Consider the following 12,065-nt stretch of genomic DNA (forward strand, 5'->3'; position numbering starts at 1 on the left):
TATTAGGACTTTTGATTTGAAAGTTATAATGAATGGTATGACTTCTATATTTTTAATTAATTTTTTTTTATGACTTCAGTTTATTTTGTTTGTTAAATTTACTACTCTTTTAAGTTGTAGGTATTTTTGTTTTGTTTTTATGACTACAAAGTAATTTAAGTTTTTCTTATTTTATGATTTCTAATTCGTATTATTTTTTTAAAATTTCAAATAATTTTTTAATTTAAGTATTTAATAAATAAATGTTTTTTACTTTATTTTAGTTTTATTTAATATTTTGTATATATTTTTATATGGTTTTATTTAATACTTATAAATTTTTTGAATATTAATTTATTTAATAATTTTTTTTATATTTTTTAAAATGGTTTCATTTAAAATTTCCATATGTTATTTTATTTAATATATTTTCTATATTTAGTTTTTTCATATTATCTATATTTTTATATTATTTTATTTAATATTTTTTATATTGTTTTACTAATGTTAAGTATTTTTATTTGTTTTTTGTAAATTAAAAAATAATATAAAAGACTTAAATTTAAATTTTTAATATTATTTGTTAATGTAGTAAATTAATATGGAAAATATATTAAAAAAGAGTTAAAAATTTAATAAAATACTTTAAATGTTCAATTTTTTTATAATTTTCATTAAGTAAATTATTAATTTCATACATATTCAAATAATATTAAACATTGAAATTTAAGTGTTTTATATTTTTTTTTTTAATTTACAAAACAAATAAAAATTCTTAACATTAGTAAAACAATATAGAAATTACTAAATATGAAAAATATATTAAATAAAAGAATATAAAAAATATAGATGATATGAAAAAATAGAAAATATATTAAATAAAATAACAGTTGAAAATTTTATATAAAATCATTTTAAAATATATAAAATATATTAAATAAAATAATATTCAAAAAATATATTAAATATTAAATAAAATCATATAAAAATATTAAATAAAATTAAAAAAGTAAAAAAAACATTTTTTTAAATAATTAAATGAAAAATTTATTTACAATTTTTAAAAAAGCATACGAAAAACAAAAGAAAAATATATAAAAACATTAAATAAAACTAAAAAAGTAAAAAGAAAAACATTTATTTCTTAAATAATTAAATGAAAAAATTATTTACAATTTTAAAAAAATCATACGAAAAACAAAAAAAAAAGAGTAAAAAATAAAACATAAACAATTTTAAAGTCGTAATTTTTTTTTAAAAAAAATTAACTAAAGTTTGATTTTAAAAATATAAAAATCATAACAATTCATTATGAGTTACGACTTTTAATTCATAAGTTTGTTTTTGGTAATTATTTAAAATGAATCCCGAAATACTAATTACTAAGAAAATTTATCCCTTTGATGATGTGGTCCATTACACGGTTGTATCACAAACAACACTTCCCTACAATAGCCAAATCATGGTGATATGGTCATATCATGCTACCTCACCACCACCATATCATACTCCATCAACAAAAATTCCCAAATCAACTTACAACTATGCTTAACAATCATCAACATTTATGATTCTTAGGTCTTGGAAATGCATGCTTTCTTGACGCTAGTGCTGTCTAAGAATTATAGAATGAGATCACCTTCTGTACCAGCCAACACAATACCTAATAAGGAATGATTACATGCTTTCTTGAACACATTATTTATCAAAGATATTTTAATATCATTTTTTTATTTTTACTTTTTACAAATTATATTTATTTTATTTTTGTTTTTATAATACTTTAAATAATATTTTTTTACTAAAGTATTATATTTTACCCATATTTCATATCTTGGTCCCATTTTTTTAAGATTCTCCATGTAATCTTTTTTGTATAACTTTATCGTTAGTGTTTGCAATTAGTGATGGTTTGACATCGTCGCTAGAAAAAAAAATGACTACATTGATGCTCTTTTAATTAAAAATAATAATAAATAGTTGGATAAAAAGGTAATTAAGAAAAATACAATAATTGTAGCTTTAAAATAACAATAATGAATTGTAAAGGAAAAGATACTATTAAAAGGAAAATAAATACTACTTTAATATTTTGTCTATACAAAATGTTCCTTTTTAGTTATTCAAAGAGATATTCTTATGTAGGAAACACCTAATGTCTCACTCTTCCACATAATGAATAAAAAAATTAATAAGTGATAAAATATAAAGAAAAAATATTTTTCATTTATATTAGCTTTAATTTGATTTCTTCTATTAAGAAAATAATATAATTAATTTTCTTTGATAAAAATTTAATCTTATAAAGATGTGTTAAATAAAAAAAAAATAAGGAAATGATATAATAAAAAAATACATAGAAAATATATTTATAAAACTTCTGATTTAGTTAGTTACTTATTTTATCTACATAAACAAAAGATAATAAGAAAATTTGAATTTTTTAATCGTTTAAAATATATTCATAAGATCAAATCTTCATTAAAAAAATTTAATTATATCATTTCTTATCAGGAGAAAGCAAATTAAGGATAATAAATGAAGTACACTTTTCTTTATATTTCATCACTTGTCATTTTTCTATTAGTTGTACATAAAAACAAAGTGTCAAGTACCTACATAAGAATATCTCCTTCAAAAATAAATTATCTCATCATGGTTTCTCTTCAACGATAGTACAAGTACACCACCTTCGAATTAAGTTAGCTAGTATTTAACATTTATTTTCTTACGAGAATAATTTTTCTTTAAGAACATTTTTAATGAGTGAAATTTAAGTAATTTAGTTTGATTTTTTTTTTTATCTTATGTTAGTTGATCTTTAGAGTGTCAAATTGTAATTATACAAATCATGTATATTTTATTTCAATAATATAATTTTAAGCAATTATAAATTATTTTTTAAAATAATCCTTAAATAATAAAAAATACTTTTTTACTCATAAAAAATGTTGCTTAATTTTAAAGAATCCAATATGACACATAAATAATCTCTAAATAAAAACAACTCATTAAACAACATGAAAATGTTCAAAATAAATTCTTCCACAAATTATAATTAACTTAATTAAAAATAGAAAATAATCAGTGATAACAGAGGACATTCGAACCAAGTTAGGTTCATGATAACAACTACTACTTCCCCAATAATACAATAAACCATATCCCTATGATTGCACCCTCCCCCCTTCCAATTGCATTTTTTCTTTCCCCAATCTTTGCATCCAATATATAAGATGGGCCAATTTAATGGTTAATTATTATTATTATTATTAATGCGTACATTTAATAAGTTGAAGAAAGTGGCGATGATGCCGTACCCCAAAAACACGAACGAGGAAGCCAAAGCCAACAAAGCCAGAAAACCCAAACCACCACCGAGTTTCGTTTCTCGTTTCACCACCACTTTCTCCTCGATGGCGCGAAAACCCCTTCTGAAGCAAACCCTAGCTACGCTCTTTCTCTTCTTCGTGCTTTATGCAATCTTCAACGCCTTCTTCCACCCCACCGATTCCTCCGCCTTCGACGCCGCCGCCACCTTCTCCTCCGCCTCCTCTGTCCTCCTCTCCGCTGGCACCACCAAATCCTTATACGTCAAGGTTTTCCTCTACGATCTCCCGCGAAGGTTCACCTCCGGCGTAATCCACCACCACACGCTTGCGCGTGGTAGTGGTGGTGTTGGTGGCAGCGCCTCACGCGCCACCCCCGATGACGTGGCGGATGCGCTAAAGTACCCCGGGCACCAGCATATGGCGGAGTGGTACCTCTTCGCGGATCTCTCCCGAGCCGAGTCCGAACGTGCAGGCTCGGGCTCGCCAGTGGTTCGGGTCGCGGATCCCGAAGAAGCAGATTTGTTCTTCGTTCCGTTCTTCTCATCGCTGAGTCTCATCGTGAACCCGGTTCGACCGCCAGGGTCGAATTCCGGTTTGGAGAAACCGGTTTACAGCGACGAGGAGAATCAGGAGGCGCTGGTGGAGTGGCTGGAGAAGCAGGAGTATTGGAAGAGGAACAATGGGAGGGATCACGTGATTGTGGCTTCTGATCCAAATGCGATGTACCGAGTCATCGATCGGGTCAGAAACGCTGTATTGCTTGTTTCGGATTTCGGGAGGTTGAGACCCGACCAGGGATCGCTGGTGAAGGATGTGGTTGTGCCCTACTCGCACCGGATCAGAACGTACCCGGGTGATGTCGGTGTTGAAGATCGTAAAACCTTGTTGTTTTTCATGGGGAATCGGTACCGGAAAGAGGTATTGTATTGTATTCTTTTTGTGATGAACATGGATTTCAATTGAGACGTTTGATATGATTGAATTGTTGATGTGAAGTTGTTTGATATTCTGTTGCTCACTCAGTGAGCCAGAAAACCTTTCGATTGAGGGCAATTGTGGGAAAATGTGGCTGATGAGGCCGCAATTGCGGTCGTGATGTGATTGCGGAGTGACAATTTATCTTGATGTTGCGAACCGCAATTTTAAACCATGATTGCGGTCATGGTTGTGCTTTTGTTGTCTTGCGATCCTTGACATTGTGGGAAATTGTGAATGAATGCGGCTTGTGCCGCCGCAATTGTGGTGGCAGAGAGCCTAAAAATCTTGACATTGCAGCCACAATTGCGGTCGTGGATTTTTTAAAATCTTGGTTCTGCTATGGAAAAAATAATATTTTTGCTTGTGTGTTTACAATAAGGTAAACCAAGATTCGAATCCCTATAGGAGAAAGTGTCCACATTAGTGTCCGATAATGTCTCAAACAGTACCTCAGATAGCATTGTCTCTGGAGGAGGATTTACGTGGGTAACCTTAAAAATTTAAACTGATACGTATTCTTTGCTTGGGTAATGTTGCTCTTTCTGGTGGTCAGTCTTGTATACAGTGTAGTGCCTCTAGCACTCTATATCTATTAATAAATTTTCCCCTTGTATTTTTATTAAAACATTTGAGCATCATGTTGTGAGTGTTGTTTTCCTTGCACGTGCTTAAATAGCCAGAATATTGGCCTTTGATTTGGACGAATTATTCTTCTTGTTGTATTGATTCCTTTTTGTCCTTATCTGTTTTATAGGGAGGGAAAATTCGTGATTTACTCTTTCAAATTCTAGAAAATGAAAAGGATGTCATAATAAAGCATGGAGCACAATCCAGAGAGAGTCGGCGGGCAGCTTCACATGGAATGCATACATCAAAGTTCTGTTTACATCCGGCAGGAGATACTCCATCAGCCTGCCGACTGTTTGATGCTATAGTTAGCTTGTGCATTCCAGTGATTGTCAGTGATAATATCGAGTTGCCTTTTGAAGACACTATAGACTACAGAAAGATTGCTGTATTTGTAGAAACTTCTTCAGCTATAAAGCCAGGACATTTGCTCTCAAAATTGAGAGCAGTGACCCCAGATAGAGTCTTGGAATATCAGAAAAAACTAAAGGAGGTTAGTAGTGCTGGCATAATTTATTTTTGCAATAAACTCTTGGGGTGCTATTACTACTTTTGTCTTTCACTCCACCTGTTGCATTTTTTAATATTTTGGAAAGTATGACAGAATCACTATATAGAATGATATTTGGTGGACTTTGATTGACATTGCTACTTTATAGCCAGTAGCCCAATAGTAACAAGTCCCTTCATGGTCTTTTAACTGAAGTAATTAATTGTTAATTTTCATTAATAAGAGTGTGCTAATTTCTCATTGTTTATGCTAAGTGAGATCCATGGTGATTGGCATTTTCATGATTTATTAAACTAGATCTTCAATAGTTAATTTGAATTAGGCAATTAGTGCAGTAGATTCTCATTGCTTCTCTCCTGTATATTATTTATGCCGCCCTTGAATCCTTTCATTCCGATGTATTTGGGTTGCATACAGTGGTGCTTTCTCCCAGTTGCTCAAGTATAAACTATAGAAGGTCCTAGAAAGTAGAGCATTATATATATATATATATATATATATATATATATATATATATATATATATATATATATATATATATATATATATATTCCGTATTTGTTTTTCCTGGCATTAATTTAGTTTATCTGGTTTCAGGTTAAGCGATATTTTGAATACGAAGAACCCGATGGAACGATAAATGAGATTTGGCGCCAAGTTTCGAAAAAACTACCCCTTATTAAATTGATGATTAACCGTGAGAAAAGGCTGTTTGGAAAGGAAGTGGAGTGCTCTTGCGTATGTACAAACCAGACTGCAGTTATTAGAACCCTATAGCACTTATCCCTCTATCAAGTTTGGCATTCCATGAAATCTGTGGCTCACTCAGTTTTGTGAGGACATTTCAAGGTGATGAGTACATTTAAATCAGGGATAATGATAGTTGTGAATATGGTTTCTCTCATATTTCACATATGGGTGACTTGACGATAATCTCATTCTACTCAGCAACTAATTCCCCAACAAAATGCGTATTGAGATATGCAAAAGAAGTTATTACCTTAGAAATCTTTCCATGTTCTGCGAGGCTTGACTCAAATCAGGTATATCTCGAGGCTGTGCAATGCATAGCTTGTCACCTGTCATGCCCTACGAGTATAATACCCAATACGTTCTGTTGTAGATTCCAATATGCCCCATATAAGTTTACGCATTGAGACCTAGACTAGGAGGGAGAAATTACATTATACCGTGATTGAATTGTACAGGGTGAGAATAAAAGTTATTATTGTTATTCTTAGATCATAAGATAGTCTCTTTCTTTCTTCTTATCATTGATAGGGCAAGTCAAAACAATGGTGAATGATAGGTTGTTGCTTCCGCACTTCTCAAGTTGTTTTCTTCACTCTTTCTGGAATGTTTTTCTTTTTTTCTTTTACCTTCCGGAATGTAAAATTAGTCAAAAAAAGGAGTACATACATTCCGGAATGTATGTAATTTTACATTCTGGGTTAACCATTCGGGAAGGTAAAAGGCAGTGCAGGAAGCAATAGCCCAATGCGCTACCGCTGCTATAACTTGATGAGATAATCAGCTTTGCGGACTTTTCCTATTTGTGGTGCTTATGATGAGGCAGATGAGATAATCTCGCTATAGTTCAAACGAATTATATGAAATTTTGCAAACTGAATTAGTTATCTATCATAATATCAGGTAATTTGTTTTTGGAATTTAAAATGTCACGTAAGCAAACGTGGTAAATTGCTTGAAGGGTATGGAGTGTTAGTACGTAAACCATGTAAATTGAGTCAGTGGGTGGAATTTTAGAAGGGAAGAGATGGGAGAATAAATAAACATTAGGATATTTAAATTAACTTATCATTGTTTTTATTTTAAAATTTTATTAATTTTAAAAATATTTAGGTTTAAATGTCTTGAGTCTTTGATAAATTAATACATTTTATTTTGGTTTCTTAATAAAAAAAAATTAAAGTTGAGTGCTAATAAAATAAATACTTTATTTTTTGTCCTTGTTATTTTTTTTAACCCTTCTAATATAATAAAATAATAAAAATTAAAAAGATTTTTTTTATGTTAAGAACTCAACCCAAATTGAATAAAATTTATTAATTTATAAAAAATTTAAAACATATTTAAACCTTTATAAACAAATCACTCATCTTTTTCTTTATAATATAAAACCCCCAATCATATCACAACGACAATATACTCGCAACCTAAAAAAAATCGTAACGCCAAAGCCGCCGTGGCCGAGGCGCGTTGAGGAGGAGTTGGTGGCGTTGCGGAGGACGGAGAAGGAGAGGCGGTGGCCGGAGAAGGGGGGTAGTTTGGGTTTGTGGTGGAGGAAGGGGTCTTTGGAAAAGGACGAGAAGAGGAAGAAAAGAGGGTGAGGAAGAAGGAGAGGAGGAAGACGAGAAAGGAGAACCAAGAGAATTAGGCGTCGTTGACTAGAAAAATTTAAGTATGTGTGAGTGATTAAGCGGTAATGACGTGACAATGTCTATTAAGCCATTATTATGAGATTGATGGTGATGACAATTATTAAACTTAAACGTTGGATGGATACATAAATAAATAATTTTTTTATGATAAGATAAAAATGACCTATATTTTTGGGATATGAAAAAAATATTGAAGACTTTTTAAAAAAAAATTATACCCGAATGGTAAAAAAGCGAAAAAAAAAATACTCCACCAATGACATTGAGGAGGAAGAACAAAGTTTGAGAAATTGAGGTTGTCCGGTTTCGCAACGAAAGTTCTTACTGACACCAATGGCGAGTAGTTCCTACCAACCATTCAAAACCCAACTCAATATTCACAAACACATGAATGAAGAGTGAGTAGTGTAGTGTGCACCTAACAAGAGAGAAAGAAGCAATCGCTGCCATGTTTCCTTTCCCAGTGAAGTTGAAAATTGAGATCAATCAATTTTTTATTATTTTATCTTTCATCATTTTGTAGAGCGAATTCTGTGTTGAAGGGCCTTCCTTATTGATTGTAAAAGAACAATCTTGGCCATTGAAATTGGTGGGCCATGCTTGTGATTGCCTATCATATTCTCCGGTTCTCAATGTTTTGACTATATATTTAGAACCACAAGACAAAAAATTAGAGAAGAAGAAGAAAAATGGCAAATTTTGTTCTACAGTTTCCAAATACTTTGAGGAGTTTCGCTGTGTCTGCTTCCTCCAACTCCAACGGTGCACTACTCCCCCTATTTCTTTTTGTCAATTAAAAATTGTATATATTTCTCTCTCTCTCTCTCTCTCTCTCTCTCTCTCTCTCTCAATCTCAAATCATTTATCTTAATAGCTTATAAAAAATGATTTATTTTTAATATTTAGGAGCTCCTCCTGGTGGTTCTGGAAGCAGTAGTGGTGGGGGTGGGGGCCCTGTAATATTGGAACTTCCTCTAGATAAGATCAGAAGGCCTTTGATGAGGACCAGAGCAAATGATCAAAACAAAGTTCTGGAATTAATGGATAGTATCAAGGAAATTGGTCTTCAAGTGCCTGTAACCACTTGCTCCCTTTTGCTGATTTATTTTTAAAATCTCTGCATTGCTTTTGGAGTTTATGTGCTGTTTCTGCTATGTTGGGTTTGCCCTTTGCTGGGTTTATGAGAAAATGAAAGTAGGTATAGGCTTTTATGTATCATGAGGATCCCATTGGATGTAGTTTGAATTGGAGTATGAGCTGAAATTGTTGCTTTCTTTGGTCTTCAAGCTTTGTCTGTTGAAAAGATATGGTCTGAGAGTACAAAAAAATATGAAAACACACAACCTAAAATGATTTTTATGGATTTGTTGGAACCATTTTTCAGTGGAAGTTGGAATGACAATATCTGTGCTGCATTCCACACTGTTAATTGGCTATTATCTGTGCCAATTATGATAGTGAAGCCACTTTTGGAAATGTCAAGAGAAAACTTATGTTGTCTCTAACATGAGTGCTTTCTAAATAAAAAGAACGGCGAAAGTGGCTGTTAGGTAGATATTTGCATGTTATAACTATGCAAGTGGGTGGTAGAGCTTCATTTCCTCATCCTGAGCACTCTCAGGGTCAATCATTTGCATTGATATAATGCAAAAAGAAAGGGGAAAATGTAATCATATTCGAGTGATTATTGAATATGAAAATGTTTTCCTATATGAAAATTCCTATAAGAGATAAGAGTTTCATATTTCGTTGAATAAGTTTTCAAGGTGTCTCTCTCTCTCTGTAGTATGCCCATGATTAAAAGAACATCCATTAGGAGTTGAGTCGTAGAGCCTTTAGGAGTTTCCAAGGTACCTCTCTTCTTCAAGAAAACACTAAGAATTTTTTAGGAGTTGAGCCATAGATGCATAAATTCATTGTTACAGCCATTCCTTTAATACCATATATTTGTCACTGATGGTTCATTGCAACAACCAAGGCACATTTAGATGCCAATTCTTATAACTTTTGATTAATTGGTCCTTTATGATGATAAGTTGATACAGTGGATACTGTATTATAAGGCATCTACTTTGTATGAGACTACTTTCGCCAGATTAAGACCAAGAAAATAAAAATAACACTTCAATGATTTGTGATTAATCTTGTTTGGCTTCACACTAGACACTACCATATTAAGCACCGATTCAATTTATTGGCTTACAGCACTTTTATATTGATATTGAGGATAGAAGCATTTATTATATGATGGAAATCAATACAGCACGGGTTATTATCTATTATCCGTTTTGGTACGAGAATGGAAAATAGTAGATAACCTATGTATTATAGATTGTTATAAATCATTTTTGTATACGGGTTTTAGGTACCCCTTGTGCCTATTTAATATATTGCTTTTTGCTGACAAAAAAAAAGAAAGCACCGATTCAATTTAGTGGACAATTAGAGAGGTTGCATCCCTTATAATGTATTTTGAGTGAAATTGTGAATAGTTTTGTTATAAACACCTAGAAATATGGAACAAGAAATCAAAGCTTGGCTAATTTTTTAGTGCAATTATTCTGAAGAAAATGGGGAAAGCATTGTGTGTGCATGCAACCAAAATTTATCACTAGTTACAGATGGCATGCCTTTGCAGATTACAACATCATTATAATTATGCTGATTATTTTTGTTTGGTTTATACTTCTATATAATTATTCTATGATGGGTGCATACAGCTTAGCACAATTAAGTACCACCGTAAGGTTTTTGAGCCTCTGAGGCAGAAAATAATAAGCATGTGTCTTAATGAGGGACATTTTTTTGTTGTTGCTTTAATGTCCATAATTGATGGTATAAGAACATCTTTTGAAATATTAGTTTGTTATGATTTTCTTGCATTTTATGTTTTAAAACTTACAATTCCTCCTTTTTTCTTATTAAACAAATTTCTGATTCATCAAGATATATTCCTGTGGCTAATTCAAGTTCCTTTTAAGTGATACAGATTGATGTCCTCGAGGTTGATGGAGTCTATTATGGTATGTGTTTTTTTTGGATTGTGTATGGAATCTTATAATTATTATTACATAACTTGGTCATGCTCATAGCTAAAAAACAGTAAAATCAGAAACTTGAAGGACTTGAAAGATCTACCATGATGGAATAACTTGTTTTCAAGATCCATCCATGCCTTCTCACTGTGGAAAATCAATATGTCCTTTATCTTTGGTTTGTAGGTTTCTCCGGCTGTCACCGCTATGAGGCTCATCAGCGCCTTGGACTCCCCACCATCCGTTGCAAAATACGCCGGGGTACAAAAGAGACTTTAAGGTTAGTTAAGATGTTCTGTTAACTCTTTTGTAAAGTATAGGTGACTCAGATTCATATTCTCAGCCGATTGATTTTCGTTTCACATTTTGCAGGCATCATCTGCGCTAAACATGTCATCATTTTATCATTCAAAGTTGGTACATGGCAATTAGTAATGACAGGACACAGGGGTGTCCTTCTTCCCAATGCATTGTGATTCCAATGGACAGTGTATGATATCATGAGTGTAGTGTCCTATAGTTGCTTGTGTATATATATCAAGAAGAGAATGTTTCCTCTCAATGACCAAAGAGGACAGTGAACTATTACTACTGGAAAGATTGAAAATTCATAATCTGATTTCTCTGACTCTTGTGCTAGTTTTGTTGTATCTGTTTTTGGCTTCCTGAAGTTCTTTGTAGGAAAGCACTATTCTTCTAGTCAGAATTTGGTCTCCTCCATCGTACTTTGCATACAACCCAAAAAGGGAAAGAAAGTTAGGGAGAAAAAACATCATCAAGCTCCAAAAATGGCCAAGTTAATCATCTTGGTCTTCATGCAAACCAGAATCAAAGTACTTTTCTTCGTTGCCTTACGTAAAAGCTAAAACAAACAACAACGTTGTAAAATATTTAGCTAAAAAGTTTCCAAACTGTAAAGGCCATGAGGTCAAGTATTAGCATCTACTGCCAAAAGAAATCCTTATTCAAGTTTATTAAAGCAAATTTCTGTGAGATCTGTACTCTTACACCAATTGTTAAGAAAATGCAATCAAGAATGCATTTGATAACACTATTGGGAAATACCAACAGAAGTTTTCCTCTCAATGTAATTGAGATAGGTTACAAAAAAACAAAGAGAACTAGGCAAGTAGAACATGTCAAGGGACCCGTAAGTCACTTAAACTTTCACTGTAACAATAATGGAATTACAAACTTCATC

General features: G+C 32.1%; 2 protein-coding genes across 2 annotated transcripts; both read left to right on the forward strand.

Annotated features, from left to right (window-relative positions):
- The first annotated feature begins 3,160 nt into the window (after positions 1-3,160).
- Positions 3,161-6,772, forward strand: LOC100794632 (probable arabinosyltransferase ARAD1). The gene is made up of 3 exons (XM_003556619.5): positions 3,161-4,229; positions 5,044-5,409; positions 6,025-6,772. The coding sequence occupies exons 1-3, from the start codon at positions 3,255-3,257 to the stop codon at positions 6,202-6,204; spliced, it is 1,521 nt and encodes a 506-aa protein (XP_003556667.2). The 5' UTR covers positions 3,161-3,254; the 3' UTR covers positions 6,205-6,772.
- Positions 6,773-8,333: 1,561 nt separating this feature from the next.
- On the forward strand, positions 8,334-11,531 carry LOC100527425 (putative sulfiredoxin). Its single transcript, NM_001248967.3, has 5 exons — positions 8,334-8,591; positions 8,736-8,905; positions 10,819-10,852; positions 11,051-11,144; positions 11,237-11,531. The coding sequence occupies exons 1-5, from the start codon at positions 8,519-8,521 to the stop codon at positions 11,250-11,252; spliced, it is 387 nt and encodes a 128-aa protein (NP_001235896.2). The 5' UTR covers positions 8,334-8,518; the 3' UTR covers positions 11,253-11,531.
- Positions 11,532-12,065: the final 534 nt, after the last annotated feature.

This window comes from Glycine max, chromosome 20 (assembly GCF_000004515.6).
Source record: "Glycine max cultivar Williams 82 chromosome 20, Glycine_max_v4.0, whole genome shotgun sequence".
In the NCBI taxonomy this organism is placed as follows: Eukaryota; Viridiplantae; Streptophyta; class Magnoliopsida; order Fabales; family Fabaceae; genus Glycine; species Glycine max.